This window comes from Eurytemora carolleeae, unplaced genomic scaffold, assembly GCF_000591075.1.
Source record: "Eurytemora carolleeae unplaced genomic scaffold, Eaff_2.0 scaffold725, whole genome shotgun sequence".
Classification (NCBI taxonomy): domain Eukaryota; kingdom Metazoa; phylum Arthropoda; class Copepoda; order Calanoida; family Temoridae; genus Eurytemora; species Eurytemora carolleeae.
Genome location: NW_019396610.1, coordinates 146282 through 169857, shown reverse-complemented (window position 1 = coordinate 169857; position 23576 = coordinate 146282). Strand labels below are relative to the sequence as shown.

General features: G+C 32.9%; 2 protein-coding genes across 5 annotated transcripts in view; both read left to right on the top strand.

Annotated features, from left to right (window-relative positions):
- LOC111706254 (zinc finger protein 236) overlaps positions 1 to 1680 on the top strand; it is a gene marked incomplete at its 5' end in the record, with an annotated part of 7476 nt that extends 5796 nt beyond the window's left edge. Inside the window, 2 exon segments of the mRNA XM_023479084.1 lie at positions 93 to 869; positions 1069 to 1680. Of these exon segments, the coding sequence (XP_023334852.1) occupies positions 93 to 869; positions 1069 to 1413 (1122 nt within the window).
- The window catches only part of LOC111706255 (leukocyte elastase inhibitor A), a 25711-nt gene extending 2135 nt beyond the window's left edge, over positions 1 to 23576 (top strand). The window contains exons 2-18 of one of the 4 annotated variants that reach the window (XM_023479086.1): positions 1748 to 1806; positions 7963 to 8017; positions 8264 to 8308; positions 8365 to 8392; positions 9716 to 9811; positions 10539 to 10634; positions 11527 to 11592; positions 13087 to 13139; positions 13988 to 14114; positions 14789 to 14878; positions 15570 to 15696; positions 17836 to 17930; positions 18121 to 18224; positions 18584 to 18634; positions 19049 to 19206; positions 22067 to 22167; positions 23128 to 23576. In XM_023479086.1, the coding sequence (XP_023334854.1) occupies positions 1779 to 1806; positions 7963 to 8017; positions 8264 to 8308; positions 8365 to 8392; positions 9716 to 9811; positions 10539 to 10634; positions 11527 to 11592; positions 13087 to 13139; positions 13988 to 14114; positions 14789 to 14878; positions 15570 to 15696; positions 17836 to 17930; positions 18121 to 18224; positions 18584 to 18634; positions 19049 to 19206; positions 22067 to 22167; positions 23128 to 23301 (1494 nt within the window). In that variant the 5' untranslated portion in view covers positions 1748 to 1778 and the 3' untranslated portion in view covers positions 23302 to 23576. Of the gene's footprint in view, positions 1 to 1747; positions 1807 to 6689; positions 6812 to 7962; positions 8018 to 8263; positions 8309 to 8364; positions 8393 to 9715; positions 9812 to 10538; positions 10635 to 11526; positions 11593 to 13086; positions 13140 to 13987; positions 14115 to 14788; positions 14879 to 15569; positions 15697 to 17835; positions 17931 to 18120; positions 18225 to 18583; positions 18635 to 19048; positions 19207 to 22066; positions 22168 to 23127 lie in introns of those variants that run through there. The other 3 variants (XM_023479085.1, XM_023479088.1, XM_023479087.1) reach the window with 3 other exon arrangements.

The window sequence follows — 23576 nt, the reverse complement described above, 5'->3', positions numbered from 1 at the left end:
AATATAATCCACGGACAACCCCCCCCCTAACTTGGCTTCATCAAAACCTTTAGAATTTGTTAAAAAACCACAATAATATATTTTTTGTTTAGGATCTCAGTTTTGAAGAGTTGGAAGTGGAGAACGACGATTCTTTGACGATGGAGCCGGACATAAACCTGTTCACTCCGGAGGAGGAGATGGTCATTGACGAGGACGAAGAATTCGAAATCCAAGACGAGGATCCTCAAAAGGAGAGTTTAGAGATCAAAAGGATGAGCGAGAAGGTTTCCGGACAGGAGAAGAGTAAAGTTGAATCGACAGACAAGGATATCCAGGAGATCATGGATATGGAGGACGACGAGGAGGAGGAGGTCGAAGAGATTGATCAGGAAACTGAGGAGATTGATCAAGAGGTCGAGGAGGTTGATGAGATAGATCAAGAGGTCGAGGAGGCAGAAGATATTAGCCACGAGGTCGTTGAAGATATTGTCCGGGAAGATTTGAACGAAATTGAGATTGAAGAAAATGAGGAGATTGAAGAAGATGATCTTGATGAAATTGAAATAGATGAGGAGGAAATTGAAGAACTTCAAGAAATTCAAGAACTAGATCTAAACATCAAACATCAGGAGGAGAAAAGTAAGGAAGAATTGAAAGTAGACAACGCCTTCAATAAACTTGATAAAGAAACTGTAAGTGCGAAAGAAGTATCTAGCAGTGAACTTGAAAAGAACTCGGAAAACGAAATGGAACGTTGTACGGAAGATGCATTAAAAGATACATTAGTGAAAGACAGTGAGATTATTGAGGAATTTGAGGAAGAAGAGATCAAGAATTATATACGCCCAGAACAGGAGGAGACTAATAACATAGAGGCAGAGAAACAGGTATGAAAAAATGAAGGGAAAAAAATAGATTTTCTAAACATGAATTTACACCAATCTCCTCCTTACAAATCATAAAAGCATAAAATTCATCTAAGGTATGCCCATTACCTATACAGCGCCCCCCCCCCCCCCCCCCTCCCTCTTCAGCTAGATTTTCTTCTTCAGAGTTAAGGCATACAACTTAAATACTTTGATTTAGGAAGCTGATGAAATCTCACCCGAAGTCGAAGATGATTCAGCTAAAATTGATAAATCAGAAAAAATATTATCTGACGCCAGCAAATCCGCGAACTCCACGGATGATTCAGTTAAAACTGATAAATCAGAAAAAATATTAGCTGACCCAAGTAAATCCAGGAACGCAGATAATTCCGAAGAAGCTGATGAATCAGAAAAGATGTCGGCTGACACAGACAAATCAGGGAAAGTTGAAACTATTCCTGAATTAGATATTGATGAAACCTTCCATGATCCAATCCTTGAACAAGTGAGCAGTGCTCGTGAGAGTCTAGCCGACGAGGATGAAAAAAGTGAGATCTTGTAGGTTAAATCAACAAGAATAAATTTTCCCGCAAAATACTCGTAAAGCACTTAATGTAAACTGAGTTATTAAGAAGTAATAAAAACTCAAGCATGCAGACTAACTTTACAAAAAAAAATTGTTTCTGCAAAATTTGAGCAATTCCATTAAAATTTTATTTCAAATTTGTTACCATATAGCGTAGATTGTTTGTAATTTTATAAATCATGTCTTTGTAATTAATACTAAAGTGCTTGTTAAGTGAGATAAATAAAAAACAATCATAGTTAATTTGTGATTAATGAAAACCGCAAAGAAAATGGAAATTAGTAAAAACGAAATAAAAAAATTGTTTCAGAAATCATGATTGAGATTTAAGATTAAACAACATGGTCGCAATACAGAGGAAACCAACAGGTTTGTTTAAATTCAGTAAGTCCTGAAACTTAAATGGAGTGTTCGCTAAAATTTGATATTTTATATATATCTAATGTTTCGTAAGTAAAGTCTCTTTGTTGGAATATAATACTATAGTACAGGGTGTCTCATCACACCTCCTATATGAGAGACGAACTAAAGATCATCTTGTGACATAAACCTAAAGGATTTTTTCATTAATCTATTGGAAAAAATTTGCACAGAAAAGTACCTCCATTGTGTATCAGTAATTTGACGTATACACGTTTTTGATTTTATTTTATGATATTATCTCTCCATTAAGTTAAAAAACATAAAAATGCAAACAAAAAGGATCTTTATTAAGTCTCTTAAATTGTTATAATTTAGCGGGACCTGTGGATCTATTTTTTAAATCCTTTTTTCTTCTTCCACTGTCCCTAGAATTTATTTTTTATCTAGAATTAGTTTGGGAACCCGGTGCTGCCCAGGTTACTAACAGTTACTCCCGCTGTTTACCCGCACTTTTGGAAATTATGGTTTTAGCTATTTTTTCCTTTAAAAGTTGATCATTCAACTTAGAATCTCAAAACAACGAGGTTCTCCTGAATTCCTCAATTCAACTCGGTCTAGGGGTTCGTGAGTTATGATCGGACAAACAAAAAAACAGACAGAGATTACAACTTTATATATATAGATATAGATAAAGTTTGTTAAATAAGATAACTAAATTTTATTTTGTGGAAGCAGATATTTAAACACCTGAAAATTGTATTGTGTAGAAGAACAGGTGGTAGAATTCAATATATGGCGTAGATATATTGATTTCCAGTTTTATACAAGATTTGTTTTTATTCTTACACGCAGAATATGCAGTTGTAATACAGTAATATGTTGATATATTGATTTCCAGTTTTATACAAGATATACAGAATATGCAGTTGTAATACAGTAATATGTTGATATATTGATTTCCAGTTTTATACAAGATATGTTTAAGTTTTAAAAAGTTCAATTAGGGATTTTGTAGAAATAAAGATTGATGGAGAATAAAGCTATCTGGCTAGGCATGGTTGTTGAACTGAGAATGCAGTTTTGTAGAAAAATGTTTTTTGGATTCCCTTAAGACCTATCAGACGTGTTAACGGTGAATAGTTGTTCAGCAAGAGCGCAAATTCAATCTTGAAAACCCTTTTATTCATTTTGGGAATCGGTTTTTTTAAGGATTATTAAATTATCACAACAAGAAATGTAACGAAAATTCTACATTAAACTAATAAGATCTTTGATTAGTTTACTGAAGAATTTTGTAACATTTTTCGTCGTCGTAATTGAAAGTTTCTTTTAAACCGATTCTCAAATTTATTATTTGGAATCTTGTCTTTGGAAGAGCCATAGGTATGACTATATACTTTGATGAAATCAAACTAATAATAAAAAATATCCTCAAAAGTGCAAAATTAGTGAGATTTTCGGGCTTACAGTGGCAGTTTTTCTAGTTGGATGTAGATCATTAATGTTTGGAATCTGGTATAGAGAAAATGGAGTTAGATCATGAAAATGTGGCACCATATATTTATTTTTGCAATTGGCAGTGCGTCATTATTTTCTATTTCCGAAAGAATACAATGAGTCTGAAAACAAGCAGGTCTTGGAAAACAATATTAACAGAGCTGGGAACTTTTGAGTTGTATTCTTATAATCCCGTGATAGCTTGATCTCGATATCACATGTGAGCACTTTTAATTTGAGGATCAATTCTTAATCTTTTAATGTCAGTTTTTCCTCCCCTGGTCAAACCTCCAGGCGGGATCGAATAATAAAGATCTACAAAAGATCGAAAACAATCATCGATCTCGATATCTTCAATACAAGAGTTACCAGCTCAGAATGATATAAAATGACTCTGATGTATTTGTTGACATTGTATTTGTATTCATAATTGTTTCTTCTTTAATAAACTCTATTGTTGTTTATGAAAAGTGTATTCTAAAGTCACACAATATAGTTCTAGTTTTGAATATCAATATTCGTATGTTTATATTTTGGAGATTTTATGTTGTATAATGTAAATGCTTATTTAAGTGCATTTTGTGCTTTTTTATTGTTCAATGTTTTAAAGTTTGTTTTATGCTTTTAATAGTTATGTATTAAAGCAAATAAAATATCTATGTCGATTATTGTATGTATACCTATTATTGTATGTATATTGTATTTATGTATATCTATATTGTAGATATGTCTAAGCTATTGTATGTATATCCACATAATTTTGTATAGCTATAGTTTAATATTTTTATATTTGTCTGTTATTGTAATTATTCCTATATCTACATATTCATTTTATTGTATCAAGCAGAATTATCGTTGATATATTACAACGGATCTTCATGGCTTGGTGCGTGAACTAAATACTGTTGATTGTAAGCGGGTTTTTCTAACAGTGTATGTATGTCCAGTATTGTATGTATATGCCTATTATTTCACACATGAGTATTGTGTAATATGCCTCTATAATAAATATGTATTGTTAAGTAAACTGCCATATATGTTTACTATTCAGAACCTGCAGTGTGTTCCAATAAACATAATAATCAAGAAAAATATTTAAAACCCAATAAGTTTTCCAGTTTGACGAAGCGTAGGAACATTTCATACAGGGTGTCCCAAAAAACATGGGAATTCAGTGACGAATTGGATATCGTCTTTGTTATGAATTAGCACTGTAATACCAAATTTCAAAAGCCATAATATTATTATGAGTTTATTTTATGGAAAGGGTAAAATACTGTAAAGATGTGTCTGTAATATCTCTGCAAGATGAACAGTGAAGACGGACAAGTTTACTCTGTTTGTATACTGCAATTTTCTTGTTTTACTAAGTACAACCGTATGTAGTCAAAACATAAACAAACAAAATGTGAACATAGCAGACGAAATTCTTACAGATTACAGCTTTCTCAGTAGGTATCACTATACTAAATTAAAGAATTATCTTAAAAGACGATATCGAATTCGTCACTGAATTCCCATGTTTATTGGGACACCCTGTATTTAAATTGTGTTAACTGTTCTGATTTGATTTGTATACATTAACTGAAATTTGAAATGTCAATTCTTTATCTGCATTTTGCATTCATGGGATCGTCTTTTCAGGAACTGTTGTAATATCAAATTCACTCCGATACCCTTTAAACCGTAATATGATCAATAATGTGGAAGATATCGTCGTTTTTCTATGCTAAAAACTGGTTACTTTTGTAGAGAACCCACAAATGAAAATAATCAGTTTTCAGAAACAAAATCATGGATATTTGATTCTACTTGATCATACAACGCTTTTAAGGGTACTGGGATGAATGAGACGCGCAACGTGCCACTCTATCAATGGCAGGTCACTTAAACTTACTTTACACTACAGTCCCTTTAAAGGTTCATATTTAATTGGACACAGTGTATAAATGTTTTCCAGGTATATTGGCTTGTATTAGAACACTCCCTCAGATAAGCAGTATGAATCATACCGTTTACAATCAGGCCTCGGTAGGATAGGAGGGGGGGGGGGTCCAGAATACAACTTTCCTTTATAATTCCAGTTTATTAAGAAATATATTAATAAATACATATTTAATTAAAATTGTTCGTTTCTTTTAATTAATTTTTTTCAAAAAATATTTTTTGGCCCCCCTGGTCTGTTTAGTGGAGTAATACGTTGATTCAGTATTCCCAAATTCTTCTACATAAAGGTGTTCACTTCATGAACTATACTAAAATAAGGGTATATATCTATATTTACAGTGAGTTCTAAAAATATGAGAGTGACGGTTTTTCGGTTTTAAAAATCATTAAGGTTGTTAATGAAAACTCCTGTCTTCAACTTGATTATAATAGTATGTATTCAGTTAATAGTTCAACTATTAAATGAATATTTGTTTGATAGATTTTTGATGAAGTAAAATGTTTAATCTTATATAGCTTTGACTCCTAGGCCAATGAACATTGAACATGCTTAGCTCTAATAGATTTTTTCTAAGCGCAATTTCGTAATTCAAAACAAAAAATTATTTAGCATAGATTTTTGTTTTTTCATCGGCATTATTTTTAAAATGTTAAAATAAAATAAATAAATACAGTTGTCCAGACTTTTGAATTGCTTTAACTGATTAGATTTGTCAGACTCAGTCTTATCTTATCTAAAAGCTACTTAATCAGAACTTTTTAACATTTTGGACCTCTCTCATGAAGCCAAATAATGTTTAGAACAATTTTTTCTTTGAAATACTTCAATATTACAATCAGTATTTATCCATGCTTTGCACCAGCATAGATTCAGTCCGCTGTGAAAATTCCCATCAATTTTGAAGAGTCGCCACGACTTAGACTTTGATTAAACACCTTTAACTATCTTATTCTTTTCTATAGCCCTGTACATGTACATTTTAAAACTATTAAGCACTTGATTTTAGCCACAGATTTTAAGAAATAATTGGCAAAATTCTTATTGGTTTTTGCTTGAGAGCTTGCAACCTATAAATCACAGCAAATTGCTTAGGATTTTATGGGTTAAAAAAATGTTTGAAGGATGATTACTAATAATTTGTCCTTGTAATGTACATTATCACATGTTTTCTCGTAGCATGCTCGTCAAATTACAATGGTCAACAGAAACAGTGGTTCCCAAAGACTGCCAAATATTGTAAATAAAAATTATGTATACATACAATTTCCCCAATACAAATTTGAGGCCAATCGGCAAATACTGAGTTATGACTTGAACAAACAAATAGTCAGGCAAACAGTGATTACAACTTTATATATAGATTCTCAAATTAATTTAAAGAATGATCGTGGGAGATCCCCAACACGGAAATCCCTAGACCGCCATCGGATGTTAATATATTGTCACATTAATATCTGTATTTACAGATTATAGATCCATCTTTTCAATATTATTGCCCGCCTGCCCAGATTCCGGGATATAAAATGGGGAAAACGATGGACAAAATAAAAGCTTTAAGCGGAGGCGGTAGGAAAGATATCCAAGTACATAGTTTTACAGGGGGACGCACTTATATCGTAGATTTGTTTTTTATTTCACAAGAGGACGCACAAAACCGCACAATTTTAGTTGATTTACAATATGGCGCACATTTTGGTAGTTTTATGCACATTGTCAGTTATTTATCAATTGTTAGTTTTAATGTAAAAGTATTAAAAGCCTAAATTTTATTATGGACAACCAAAACGATTTACGTAAATAATCTGTTTACTGAAATTTGAGCTTAATCGATACATTTAACGCATGTTTTAATTAGTTTTTACAGATTTGCATAAACTGTGCGTAAATAATTGAATTATAAATGCAAAAAAAATGTTGATTGCACGGCAGTTAATATTACAAGGGCCGGAAGCCACAGCAAAAATAACTGACAATTTCTCTAGTTTATCGTAATGTATAGGTGGTCTAAACATACATTTTATTATTATTATATTTTTTTTACCTTAAAATATTTTCGAGTCCAAAATATCTGGTAAAATGCATGTAAAAGATGGATGAATGCTGGTTGCACGTTTATGACGCTTAATGTGAATGCATTTAAATCTTACCTTTAATCAGAGGTCAAATCTGCTAATCTGCAACACTTGATCTCGATATCCACTATGAGAACTTTTGAATTTGAAAAACAGGTGTTTGATCCCTTAATTTTAGTTATCCCTGCTGGGTTTAGATCCCGGAGTATTAAACAAAGATTTATTTAATCCTTAGCATGATCAAAGATGCGGATAACTGCTTGATAAATTTTAATCCTTAGTATGATCAAAGATGCGGATAACTGCTTGATAAATTTTAATCCTTATTATGATCAAAGATGCGGATAACTGCTTGATAAATTTTAATCCTTAGCATGATCAAAGATGCGGATAACTGCTTGATAAATTTTAATCCTTAGCATGATCAAAGATGCGGATAACTGCTTGATAAATTTTAATCCTTAGCATGATCAAAGATGCGGATAACTGCTTGATAAATTTTAATCCTTAGCATGATCAAAGATGCGGATAACTGCTTGATAAATTTTAATCCTTANCACCCCCCCTCCCCCCTCTTTTTTAATTTTAGTGAGCACTTCCTTTGTACTACAAAAAGTACTGATTATAAAAATATAATTGTTTTAGACGGAATAGATTTTAAGCCTCTTCCCACATCAGATAGACCAGTTGAACATCCCAGGTATAGTTTAGCGGACTTTAAATAGGTTATAATCCTCCGATAATGACAATGTCCAAACTAATGAACCGATCGGATCCAACTTTTTTGTGGAACCTCTCATGGCCCATTTTATGACTCAGGATTTAAAAATCTTTCCAACAAGAGCTGAGGGCTCAGGGGGGGGCGAATTTGAAAATGCGGTTCATATTTGAGAATTTTTAAAAGAAGAAAAAAAAGATGATAAATCATTTAAAGTTTGTTTCCTAGCTTAACTCCTCCTGCCTGTGATTTACCTGTTGTAATTGCTGCAAGGTAAAAACAAAAAAGATAGTTTTTTTTAAATCTATTTCAAAACTTTTTTGTTTCAGGAACCTAAAGAAAGAGAAACGGTGTAAGGTAATTAAAAATAATATATATATTAAGATTTATTCACACACAAAGATATACATTTTTGTATCTGTTTTTTTCAAAATTTGAATCATGATTTTTTATAATCAATGAAAATGAAGACACTCTACAGGAAAAGGATTGTTTGACAAATATTAACAAATGTTTTGATATTTTGGAAGAAGAAGAAAGCATGGTAACTTTCTTAATAATTATTTTTTCACTTTAAGATTTATATCAAGCTGTTAAGTTAAACACCATGGATACACAGAAACAGAGAAGCCAAGAGAAGCTGTCAATTAAAAAAAGCTTCATTTTGACTACTTGTACACTTGTAATTCGAAAAAAGCTTGTTGAAAATCAAAACTTGAAACAAAAGTCGTCTTCATTGTATTGATATAATTGCCGTTTATTGTATACAGGGTGTCCCACGAAACATCACTTGATAGTCGTCTTTGATCTTTGATTTGATTTGTGACTTTCAGTCGTCAACCTACTTTAACATGTATGATTCTTAAAACGATAACCACAAAATTCTCCTATGTCCTGGTATTTCCAAAATGTGGTTTGCCTTTTTTGTAATAACAATATCACCGGAGATATTAAGAATTTTGTTCAGTTTTAAATTTTTTTAAATAAAACATAAATTGTCGAAATCTGAACCAAATTCTTCATATCTCGTGTAATATTGAAAGCACAAAAAAGGCAGACCACAATTTTGGAATACCAGGACTAGGGGTATTTTGTGATAAATATCTCTAGAATTTTACTTCTAAAATTAGGTTGACAAATAAATGCAGCAAATTATATCAAAAATCAAAGACGACCTACAAGTCGTCTTGCTAGATAGTCATGTTTCGTGGGACACCTTACCCTGTATATCAATACAAAAAGAGTTTTTAATACAAAAAAATTTTGTTTATGTCATTTTTAGAACTCATAAAGTTTACCAAGATGCTGCAGATAAGATTGCTGAAATTATGATCGCTAGAAACTGTTTGGATTTAATTAAAGCATTAATCACAAAAGAAACGTTCTCAGAAAACCACAAATTTTAAATTATATGAAATCAGGTTATCATGTACGAAATTATATGAAATCAGGTTATCATGTACGAAATTATATTAAATCAGGTTATCATGTACGAAATTATATTAAATCAGGTTATCATGTACGAAATTATATTAAATCAGGTTATCATGTACGAAATTATATTAAATCAGGTTATCATGTACGAAATTATATTAAATCAGGTTATCATGTACGAAATTTCCAAAACTACAACAACTTTTGTCCCAATTGTTAAGTATTTAATCTTTGCATGTTTTCTAGATCGCAAAAATCGGTTTGATCGGAATATTTGTGCTCTCAATCATCGTAGCTGTTATATCTATCAACACTATCCAACCATACATCGATCACGTTCAGGTTATAGCGGGAATTGTGACTCTCCATCCAAAGATGGCAATGCCCGATTTTCAACGGTACCCTTGAAACCTTTCACTGTACTCGGATTCCTGTAATTCTGGATTGTACGTTACTTGAACTCCGCGAAAATACCATTATATCGATGTTCAAATCGGTTTTAAAAATTCTAAAGTAAATATTTTGATCAATCAAAGTTTAAAGAGCACTGTTGTGAATCAGAAAGGCCACTCTTCAAATGAAGGACCACTTTAAATTATGCCAACAGTCCCTTTAAAATCTTTCATGCAGATAAACAAATGAGAAGAAAACCCGTGAAACAAATTTTACCATAAAGTAGTCAGAGAATTATGAACACATGCAATGCATAGTCCAAGCAAAAAGAAAAACATTAAGAAATATTCTTAATATTCCTAATATTTTTAATTTTATCTGGGCCAAGCTCCTTTTTTTTACATGACGGATCCAGGATTGAAGTCCATTATTGTATGGGACGGATCCAGGATTGAAGTCCATTATTGTACGGGACGGATCCAGGATTGAAGTCCATTATTGTACGGGACGGATCCAACATTGAAGTCCATTATTGTACGGGACGGATCCAGGATTGAAGTCCATTATTGTACGGGTCGGATCAAGGAACCAAACTAATTTTTGTTATGAGCCGGATCCGGAATCCGGATCAACTGTTTTTTTTTTTTCAGGGTCGGATTTAATGCTCATTGTTTAGGATATAGAATCCAGGATGGGAGAATCTAAGGCCTCCTCTCAGGGTATCAGATCCGATCAGTCCAGTTCTCACATCGGACTCAAGCTGTACAATGAGGTAGCTGGATAATATAGTAAATATTAAAAAAATAAATGTTTTTGTTATTTTAATTAGGTTAAAACATGTGTTTTTCTTTCGATTCTTGATTTTAATTTATAATTTCTTTCTATTCTTGTTTTATTTTAATCACTTTGTATTTAATTTTTAGATTCTTTGTATTCTTGTTTTATTTCTAATTTCTTTGAATTTCTGTTTTAATTTTTAATCTCTTTCTTTCCTTGTTTTATTTTAATCTCTTTCTATTCTTGTTTTATTTTTAATCACTTTGCATTCTTGTTTTAATTTTTACGCTTTGTATTCTTGTTTTAACTTTTAATCTCTTTTTGTTTTCGTTTTATTTTTAATCTCTATACTTGCCTTTTTCAATCTCTTTCTGGTCTTGTTTTAACTTTTAATTTATTTGTATTCTTGTTTTAATTTTTAATCTTTTTCTATTCTTGTTTTAATTTTTAATCTATTTGTATTCTTGTTTCATTTTTAAACTCTTTCTATTCTTGTTTTAACTTTAGATTTCTTTGTATTCTTGTTTTTACTTTAAATCTCTTTGTATTCTTGTTTTAACTTTTAATTTCTTTGTATTCACGTATTTAATTTTTAATCTCTTCATATTCTCGTTTAATCTGATCGTTAATTCGTTTTAATATCTCTGTTTTCTAATCTAATACAGACCAATAAAAACTGTGGAAAAGGAAGGCGACTTATTTCAGTTATGCTTAAATTTTGTCCAATGAACATGGAACACAGGTATTGTACAATGTACAAAGTACATATACCTATTTCACTTAACAAGCTGATTTCACAATTACTGGTAAAACAATGTCGTCGTCTTATTATTTCACAGTTTGTTTTATTTTTATTCAATCACCTTAATAGCTATATTTTCCTTTAGGAGAGAAAGAAGAATACTGGGAATATCCTGTTTTCTCCTTTCAGCATTCAATCTGCTCTTTCAATGGTGAGTAAATATGTGTTTTAGTAAATTTTCTTCATATAAAAAACTTGTTTGGGAACTCAGCCTTGCTTGGAAACTATGTTTTCTCTCTAAAAGTTAAGCTAAGAATATTCCCGTAGTTCTACCAAGTTCCACAATCAAATTTTTAGACAAAACGATCAAGGGGTTTTGAGTTATGATCGGACATAAAATTTTCTTAATGACCTGCTCCAAGGAATACATTTAGATCAGTACCAATTCAGGTACAACTCAATCTTGAACTTCAGGTTCTCCAATAATACCTTGGTCAGTATCAATCCGGATATGACTCCGTCTGAATTCTCAGAACTCAATCTAGAACTCGAGGTTCTCACAAATACCATAGTCAATATCAAACCCGATACGACTCAGTCTGTATTCTCAGGTATTTAAGAAATACTTGTAGATCAGTACCAATCCAGGTACAACTCAATCTCGAACTCCAGGTTCTCCAATAATACCTTGGCCAGTATCAATTAAGGTTCATCATGAATACTGTCAGTGTTTCGGATCCGTATCATTTTGATGCGGATCCGGATCCGCGGATCCGCATCCGTGATGATGGATCCGGATCCTGAGCATTTGCCGCTGAGTAATCCTAAAGCTAAAAATGTCGTCATTACTATTATATAAATGTAAACATTAAATTATTAAAGATAATTTTGAAAAATTTTCGTCATGTAAATAATACATTTACGAACCATTTTGATTTATTTATTCCATGGTTTTGGTTAATTTTTGGCGCTACCCGGATCCATATCAACGTTTCCTGATACGGATCCGGATCCGGATCCGACCAAATGATACGGATCCGACTGGATCCGGATCCGAAACGCTGAATTACTGTAGTCAATATTAATCTGGATACTACTCAGTCTGTATTATCAGGTATCTGTCTTACAAGATACAACTCAATCTAGAAATCAAGGTTCATCACAAATAGCATAGTTAATATCAATCTGGATACGACTCAGTCTGTATTCTCAGGTATTTGTCTTAAAAGATACAACTCAATGTAATTCCCAATCTATTTTGATCTTTCAAGAAAGTGATTCAGGACGCTTTTCGTTTGCTAAACAAGAAACAATTACTCTCACACCGTAATCAGAGCGGAGTATTATTCCAACTAAGGTTTATTTTGAGTTCTTTGTTACAGGTTCAGTTAAGGAACATAATTACAAGTTTTGCATTGTTATGTATAAGCATAGTTTAGCTAATCACAATACAGGTTTTGCGTAGTAATTTACAAGCGCATTTAGATTTACAGACAATGTACAACGTCATTTAACTAGGTGTGTTCAGGTTTATAAATATTGGATTTGCTACGGTATTTATTACATGCAAACCAACAGACAGAAAACAGAAATTACATCTTTTTATGTAAAAGATGAGTTATTTGATACGTTTATAAATATGATAAATATTTCATAAATGTTATTGTTTACAATGTTTACAATGTTTACAAACTGGTTTATTCAGGTGACACTTGGAGCAAAGGATAATACACTTGAGCAGCTAATCCAGTTCTTGAGGTATTATTATTATTAATATAAAATGAAAAAATAAAAAGAAGGATACGAAAAATAAAAGAAAAGGGGAAGAAGGGGACAAAATTGGCATAAAATCTAATTATTGTTAGCAATGTTATATATAAAGGTTAATTTTTTCAAATAAAAAAATATTCTTGATCTTTGCAGTCATTTAACATCCTTTACTTTCCATATTTAAAATACAGGTTATAGATGAGTAGGGTTCATAATAGAATTGAGTAGGGTTCAGGTTAGGGATGTGTAGGGTTCAGGTTGGAGATGAGTAGGGTTCATGTTAGGGATGAGTAGGGTTCAGAATAGGGATGAGTAGGGTTCAGGTTGGAGAAGTAGGGTTCAGGTTAGGGATGAGTAGGGTTCAGGTTGGAGATGAGTAGGGTTCAGGTTAGGGATGAGTAGGGTTCAGGTTGGAGATGATTAGGGTTCAGGTTAGGGAAGAGTAGGGTTCAGGTTAGGGAAGAGTAGGGTTCAGGTTAGAGAAGAGTAGGGTTTAGGTTAAAAAGAGTAGGGTTCAGGTTAGGGATGAGTATAAAGGTTATTTTTTTAACATCCTTTACTTTCCTTACATTAAAAATAAACCTGCAGTTTTCTTTTGTTTTGATGAAAAATAGCTCAATAAACTATATTGTGGGAAAAGTAAAAAATCCAGTTTTTTATTATTTAGTCATTAATTTTGACCCTTTTGAGTTTTTGAGGTAAAACAATTTTTTCCCCTGCGGCGCGCAATTTTAACACCTTCATCTGGTATTTAAAAGATTTGCGCCCCTCCTTTTTAAATTTCTAACTACGGGCCTGATTATTATTATTATTATTATTATTTCTACTAATTACAGCGCCCCTGGTGTTGAAGATATGAATGAAAGAGTTGAGAATCTGAAGAAAAGTTTCAGCTCTATCCTACCAACCCTGCAGTCTAATGAGAACTATACTATTGAGACAGCAAACTCAGTATTTCTCAACGTGAGCATCTTCTTAAACAACAAATTAAAACTATATATCAAAAATATTATAAACTCCAAAAATTCTATTCACGAGAAGAAAGACGAAATATAAAATAAGTCTCTCAGAGGTCGTGTCAACGAAAATACAGTGATAACAATTAATCATTATAAAACGGAATGAAATCCCTAAGAAGTATTTTTACCAGAAACTACTCATGTTGCGATTTTGAAATAAATAACTGTTAACACTCTGAATATGTGTCCTGTGTCTGAATTTAATGAATTTGAGCCGCGTCTTAAATCCGCCTAAAACCGGTTTCAATTAAGCACCGGCTTAAATCTGGAAACATTGAATACAATTTTAAGTGAAACTGCCGCTCAAATTCTTTAAATTCGGCCTCAGATCATTTTAGAGATGTATATTATATATATCATTTATGTATATAATTATGCTCACGACTAAGGCCATTGACGAACGACAACCAAACTAGGAGTTGATTGCTACTGTTTTTGTCTAATTTTGCTTTGATTATAATTTTATTTATTTTTAAATTTAAGATAGCTGGAGAAATTGCAGGAAAAATCTTATTATGGTTGTCTTTCATCTCTTTATTAAAATTAAAATTTACAAAGTTTGATTTTGGAAAAAGAAATTTTTAAAGCATGCTCTAAGATTTAAAAAGTTATTTTCAGGCTAACTTTGAAGTTCTAGAAACCCTGGTTAAGGATCTAGAGACTAATTTCCAAACTTCGTTCAGGAAAACAGATTTTTCAAACTCACAGGTTAGATTCTTCAAACTNCCCCCCCCCCCCATCCTCCTGTATACGCACTTGATACGGTTATGATCATGCATCTAATATCTCTTATGTATAGAGCTCTGCATCTCTGAGCAATGGTAAAGGAGATCATGTATCTAATATCTCTTATGTATAGAGCTCTGTATCTCTGAGCAATGGTATAAGATATCATGTATCTAATATCTCCTGTGTATAAAGCTCTGTATCTCTGAGCAATGGTAAAGGAGATCATGTATCTAATATCTCCAATGTATAAGGCTCTGTATTTCTGAGCAATGGTAAAGGAGATCATGCATCTAATATCTCCTATGTATATATCTCTGTATCTCTGAGCAATGGTAAAGGAGATCATGCATCTAATATCTCCTATGTATATATCTCTGTATCTCTGAGCAATGGTAAAGGAGATCATGGTTCTAATATCTCCTATGTATATATTTCTGTATCTCTGAGCAATGGTAATGGAGATCATGCATCTAATATCTCCTATGTATATATCTCTGTATCTCTGAGCAATGGTAAAGGAGATCATGGTTCTAATATCTCCTATGTATATATTTCTGTATCTCTGAGCAATGGTAATGGAGATCATGCATCTAATATCTCCTATGTATATATCTCTGTATCTCTGAGCAATGGTAAAGGAGATAATGCATCAAATATCCCCTATGTATAGAGCTCTGCATCTCTGATAAATGGTTGGGTTGAGGAGAAGACTAGAGATAAGATCAAGAATCTGATCAACCCTGCAGCTCTCAATGCTAACACTATGATGGTTCTCGTCAATGCTCTGTATTTCAAGGGTATGTTGAAGTTTAAATTATTGATACAATCTGATTGGCGTAAATTCTTGTATCTTAATCAGGTTCAGCTGTGCAATTTACATCACAGCTAACAATTTCAGAAAAGGGGGATTTTTGTTTTTCTTCAAATTATTATTTGATAAAATAATCTTTTATTAATTATTAAAAGATTTGACACTTTGCTTAGCTGAACCTGATTTAGATATTCGATTTTACGCCATCTGATCTTCCTATTTCATCTCCTGCTGCATGCTTAATAGGAACAAATGGCTAAAATGGCTAATATGAAAAAATGCTTTCAAATACGAGTTTTTGGAACGATAATAGCTTTTAGCTCACTGGAAATTGTTGCAAAATTCTGCAGTACAGGGTGTCCCAATTAACACGGGAATTCAATCACGACTTCTATGTATATCGTCTTTATTCCATGCATGATTATGTTGAAAACATTATTATGAGGTATCCAAGCAAAACATTTAACACCGAAGACTGCTAGTCTTAGGTTTTCCAAAATGTGGTCTACCATTTTTTACCTTCAAAATTGACGGAGGTACTAGGAAAGGAATTGAGTCTTTCCCGCAAACTCTTATTTTCTAATCCTAATATCTCTGCAACCCAATGTCATAGACCTTAGATATTTCAAATTACAAATTTTGTTAGATCAATTAATCTAAGTTTGAAATATCAAAGGTTTACAAGATCAGGTTGCGAAGATATAGGGATTAGAAAATTTGAGTTTGTGGCAAAGACTCAATTCCTTTGTCCAGATTCCAGTTAATTAAAAATCACCAAAACTGTTCGGAGCTGGGAACTTTTGAATGGTGGATATCGGGATTAAGGCTTAATCCACTCTTTTTCTTAATCTCCAGATTAACATAATCTTTCAAGGATATCCAAGGAGAGAGAAAAAGAGTGGATTAAGGACTAAAATGAAAAGTTTCCACAGTGGATATTCGGATCAAGAAGTCAGGATTAAAGTTTATCCATTCTAAAGTTTTCAGCTCAGATTTTTAATATCTCGGTCAATTTTAAAGATACAACGAAGATAGACCACATTTTGGAAAGCTCATTATACTTTCAATCTTTTTTGATGCAAGTTATGTAATTTATCAATCATCGGAGATCAAAGACGATATAAAAGTCGTCTCTCAATTCCCATGTTTATTGGGACACCCTGTAGTTGGATCCGTCTTAAAACACTGAATTTAGAAACGGTTATTAATCATAGTAACTGACTTTAAATGCATTATTTACCATACTTAAAAATACTTAAAATATAAAAATTTTTGGAATAAAAAACGTCGTTTATGGGCCTTGCCCGTTGAACCCTTTTTCTATTAGGCAAATTATTGTTTATCGTGATAGAAGTATTTATTATTCTGGCTCTCAGCTCAGGCACTCCTTGATCTGTTAGCTTCCAAAATGGAATTGAGCTTTTGCCACAAGCTCAAATTTTATAATCACTATATCTTTACAACCCGAGGATGTAAACCTTTGATATTTCAAACTTAGGATTTTTTATCTAGCAAATTCAAAAGTTTGAAACGTCTGAGGTTTAGACCACGTTGGGTTGAAAAATCATAGGATTAAATATCATTGTTTGTTGCAACGTTTCTATTCCTTCAGCTTTTAAAATCATTTTGAAATAGGTGAAAATATCTTTCACGAAGACACAGGGTGTTCCACAACACGATGACATTAGAAAGAATACTTATGAGTTGTCTTGGATCTTTGAAATTATTTGCGGCATTCGTTCGTAAACCTACTTTTACATTTATCATTCTTTAAACAATATTCACAAAATTCGCCTAGTCCTGGTATTTCCAAAATGTGATCTACCATTTTGTGCTGTTAACAATACAGGAGATATTAATAATTTCGTTCAAATTTCACTTTATATAAAATAAAATCAAAATTGTCGAAATCTGAACAAAATCCTACGGTTGACAGCAATAAAAACGTAGACCAAAGCTTGGAAAAGCCAGGACTAGAGTAATTTTGTGATTATCAACTTTAAAACTATAATTCTTCTAAAATTAGGTTTTCAATTAAAATGCTGCAACTTATTTCAAAGATCGAGTCCTCTTTCTAGCCTGTTTTGTGGGACATCGTTTACAATAGAATTTCTGTGTATTCTAGGAATGTGGGAGAATAAATTTGAGAAGAATGATACAATGAAAAGAACGTTTTATGTGTCGGATACACGCTCCGTAGAGACTAACTTTATGCACCAGGTTTTAAAAATAATATTAATAATTAGTTATAATGATAATAATGATAAGGGAAATGATAATAATAATTAGTTACGGGGCAAAAAAAAAGTTGAAGGCGAATGTTAATGTTTAGTTTTCTGGAAATTTGCTTTAGCTTCAACCTTTTCAAATGTTTCTTGTTTCTATTTATTATATTTTTTGTATTTTTTAGAAGCGTAAACTGCTAGTAGGAGAGTATAAGAAGAGAACTGTTCTAGCTCTACCCTACTCTGGAGATAGATTCACCATGTACCTTATCCTACCCCATACAGTCAGGTATTGTATACCCTACTCTGGAGATAGATTCACCATGTACCTTATCCTACCCCATACAGTCAGGTAGTGTATACCCTACTCCGGAGATAGATTTACCATGTACCTTATCCTACCCCATACAGTCAGGTATTGTATACCCTACTCTGGAGATAAATTCACTATGTACCTTATCCTACCCTATACTGTAAAGTAATTTTTAAACTTCTATTGAAAATATTTGCTTTGTAACAAGATCAAATCCACTTAAATATTGCTTTAATATCATCTTCCTGTTCCACCATTTTCTGGTTTTCACTATAATAAGTAGAAATAGAATACTTTTCTATTTAAGAATATATCATTGATTATAATTTATTTAGGAGAGGTCATGAGAGATTTTTTGAAGATTATGAGGATACAGAATCTAAGAAGTAAGTTGAAGAATTTTCAGAGTTCTAAAAAATATATATTTTATGTTCTTAACCTTTAATTTTGATTTTTAGAACAAAAAAGTATATATTTCCTAAAACAATCTTTGTGCTCCATCAAAGTTAGGAGAAACTGGACAAGAAAGACAATCGATTTTTTAGGAAACAGATAGGTCAAAAAAAATGTGTTAGTGTTCTTGATCATTTTTATTTGTTATTCAAGATTTGGATTTTTCTTTAAAAAGAACATATTTGAATACCAGAGTTGAACTAGGTACGGCTGGTTCAACTGCGTCCTCTGTAATACTATAGGTTTAAAAAACATAACCAGTTGTTTTTAGAGTGGTTAAAAATTTGCAGAATTTAATAACAATGAACTTAGCTTTGATTACAGTTTTTACATAGTGTAGTGTTTAGAGATGATGACGTGAGTGTAGTTGAGAATGAACTGGAAGCTGAACTCCTCAATCAGAGTTTTAACAAGACAAAGTTCCAGAAAGAGGAGGTAGACCTTCTCCTTCCTTCCTTCAAGATAGAGGCTGATCTTCAACTCAAGGAAATCCTCCAGAGTGTAGGTAGGATCCACCATAGTGTAGGTATGATCCACCAGAGTGTAGTTAGGATCCTCCAGAGTATAGGTAGGATTCTAGATCCAGAGTGTAGGTAGGATCCACCAGAGTGTAGGTAGGATCCACCATAGTGTAGATATGATCCACCAGAGTGTAGTTAGGATCCTCCAGAGTATAGGTAGGATCCTAGATCCAGAGTGTAGGTAGGATCCACCAGAGTGTAGGTAGGATCCACCATAGTGTAGGTAGGATCCTCCAGAGTATAGGTAGGATCCTAGATCCAGAGTGTAGGTAGGAATCCAGTAGAATTAGAGAAATCTGAAGAGAAACATGGCTTTGACTCAGTATTGACTGTAGATAACGTTGATGTACAATGAGTGGGCTATTGAGTGCAGTACATACGTTATTGTTTTATTTTGATTTATTTCGACTCGAAACTTGCGTTATTGCTCAGTCAATAAATGTTGGATTGCAAGTGCTTTTCTCAAAAAATTAGAAATATCAATATTCTTCACCACTTGAATTTTTATTTTTGTTTTTTGGTCTTTAACAATAAACATACTCCGCGTATAGTAGGCATAGATCAAAGCGTTCAGTACGCTCCCCCGGAGATAAAAGTACTGTTAGATGTCATACAAGCAATATAATTCCTTGCATGATGTCACAAATTATTTAACTTTTTTATCTACAGTAAACCCACAAATCTTTGGAACGAATGTGCTCAATTTACCTATTGGAACCCAGGTACGTTTGCTACAAGCATAAGAGCAAGCACAAACTCCTTCTCTTCGGATTACCTCAATTTGCACTGATTGATATCTTACAAATATTTCGCAGGTAGGCAGTTTATAGAGGATTCAACCGTGAACTGAAACACAATAAATCTGTCCAAGGTCATTTAAATTCATAACAATAATAAAATGCTAGCCTTAATGATAAAACTTTCTTCAGGTTAAAATATTTAATTTTTTATGTAATAGAAAAACACTTGTATGGAGATTTGTAGTCTATTGTTCATTAGGATAGCACCTCAGCCTCGGGTGCGAGAGTTAAAAATGAGCTTTTATAATTGTATCAAGGTTTTCATGTTTCTCTTTAAATATCCTTTTTAAGTATCAACGTAGTGTTAGGATGTAGAAAATCAAGCTCCATCTGTCGAAGGTATCGGAGTGGAGGAGAACAACCAAGACGCAGTTGATGTAGATCTGGTTTACGTAGAGGTAGGAGCTACTCGGGGAGACAAACAGAGGTTGCATAGAACTCAAGCCAAGTGTCCAGGGAATACATGTGCAACTCAGCTTTCGTTGGTGTCAGGGGATACAGGGGCAACTCAGCTTCCGTTGGTGTCAGAGTCTTGACAACAGAGGTATAAATAAAATTCATTAGATGGAGTTCCAGAGCTCAAAGTTTATTAGCTTTGCTACTCACCTTTATATTGACTTATCGAAGACTCAAGGTGTCAAGATCAGTTGGTGGGAGGAGGAGTGAGCATCTTCATCTCAAGAGCCAAACACACAGGGAAGACGGTCTGCATGTTTCTGAGGAATACAGCTTATCCGCAAGCGAGCGGAAAGAATACAGGTTTTGTGATCAACAGGGACTCGATGCCTGCCTAGCATGAGAGTTATGTTGAAAGGGTTGTGAGAATATAGTATATTTCAATTTTAGATATCTGTAATTTTCAATGCGCACGGAACTAACGAGCACGGAACTACTAGAAGGGCTCACAATTATCACAATATCTACAGATATCATTTAAACCAACCGTAAGGATAAGGTTAAGCAACCTTGTGCAAAAATCTTTGAACATTTATAACGGATGATATATAAACCTGGAGATAGGACACGAAAGCTAGTGAGAAGGGCGCAACTAACCCGTCATTTTCTGAAAGATAAAACTCATTACTTAAAAGTTTGGGCTTGTCTTTTTAGGCATAGGTACTAGATAGACTTTTTAGGCTTATAATAAACTTATTTACAGTTTCCTAAATAAACAGTTTTCGTCTTATATATAGTTATAAATATATATAGTTATAAATATATATAGTTATATAGTTATAAAGTAAGCCTTTAAATGGATATTGGTTAAACACTAAAAATCTCAAATTAAATTAAGTATTTTGAACATTTAGATAATTGTAGATTTGTTGTATTTGTAGAGATTTGTAGGATAAGTAGATTGTAGACAGGATTTCTCTGTAGAACAAGCTGGAGTACGTCTCAAGTTTGAACACTCTGAACACAGAATAGTTTATGAAGATCCTCAGATCTTACCATGAACGTCATCTTCAGATTACTTTAAACAAATTAATTTAGTTTGCAGTGTCTCAGTGTTGCAACTAATATTCAATAATTAAAAATTTTTTTATGAATACTAACAACATTTTAAATTGAAAAAAGACGACTAAAATGTCATCGAAGGCAGGGATCTAACTTCCTCCCCGGGAAATTCTTTATATATATTTTTTACAAACAAAATAAAGACAAATATAAACAGAGCTGGGAACTTTTAAATTGATGATATCGGGATTAATGTTTGATCCATTCTTTTTCTCAATTTCGAGATTAAATAAAGCTTGTTCTGCTCTTGTTATAAATCTCCAGATTAATTACCCTTAGGGATTAAGGATATCCCATTCAAAGGTTTTCATCTCAGAACAAATGAGTTTGATATCCAATGTGGGTACTTTCAAATTTTAGGATCAATGTTTGATCCCTTAATTAAAGTTGTCCCTGCATGGTATAACGATCACGAGATATCGAAGAGGAATTAATTTAATCCGTAGATCTGCGTACGGCGGAGATCAATGCTTGATCCCAAGATTCACAATACAAATACTTAAACTCATTCAATGTTATTTTTCAGGTGTGAAAGCTCCATTTTCTGGAATTGAGGCAGATTTCTCTGGCATCAGCGGAGCTAAGAACCTTTTCCTTTCAGATGCAGTTCATAAAGCATTCATAGAGGTCAGTACTTTTTACTTTTTTTGTAATTTTAATGCTATTTAATAATTTTGGGATTATATTTTTTAATAATTTGGGACGTCAGATTTATTGAGTTTTAGGTCGTCATTAAAGACTTGTCCTTTGTACATACATAGATACATATACGGTGAGAACCTGTGGAATAGGAAGACGACATTAATGATTAAGTGTATTTGATGTTATTAGCTTTAAATCAATTATTATTAAGTCAAAGGAGTCTGTTTACCCTGAGCCAGCGATTTAAAACTTTAGCTCGAGTCTTAATTTCTTAGACCCAGGTTTAAGGCTCAATCTTAACCCCAACTTATGAATCAGCTGACGACATCTTGTGCCTCTTCATGTGATCGACAGCTGCCAGCTCTTAGGCTCGACTTAAGAGTTAGGCACAATGAAAATAAAACTATAAGGAGAAAATTGTTAAAAAGAAACAATGCACTGAAAACGATGATTATTTCCGCTAGGTGTCTGTGCCACGTAAAATCATTCAGAGCATCAAGAGCAGAGACACCTGGCGGCCAACTAATTGGCGTTTTAAGTGCATTTTATATAAAACAAATAAAAAACATTATAAAATATCAACTACATACGAATGCGTCGAAAAATTATGGGTTGTAATATCATAAGGATTTGTTTGAAATTAAATTGATTTTTTTACGATCTGAGTCGAATGTTGCAACTTTCTGAATCTGTATGGACGCTACGTTCTTTGGCATAAGTCGTTTTTAACAATTTTCTCCTTATAGACACTAGAGATAGAAGTAAGATTAGTAGCGAGCACTTCTTTTAAGGTGAATGTGGAGGGAAGTGATTTAGCTGCTGCAACTGGTTTAATGATGATTATAATGATAATGTATTTAACATTAAGGTAAATGAGGAGGGAAGTGAGGCAGCTGCTGCAACCGGTTTAATGATGATTATAATGATAATGTTTTGAACATTAAGGTAAATGAGGAGGGAAGTGAGGCAGCTGCTGCAACTGGTTTGATTATGATGACAAGAATGATGCCAGCTCCACCTCTTCAGGCACACTTTGACCGGCCATTCGTATTCTTCCTCAGAGATGAGCTGACCGGCCTTTTCCTCTTCCAGGGTAGAGTTGTCGATCCAACCGTCTAGGGATCATCAACCTAGTGGATCCAACTATCTATGGATCATCTACCTAGTGGATCCATCTATCTAGGGATCATCTATCTAGTGGATCCAACTGTCTAGGAATATTCCTAGTGGATTCAACTATCTAGGGATCATATACCTAGTGGATCCAACTATCCAGGGATCATATACCTTTAGGGATTATCTATTGTTAAAAGGATCATTAATAAATCTGTAACTTAAAATACAATATGATCCTGTTATTTATTAAGTTTTTAGAATAACAAACTGATATTGTT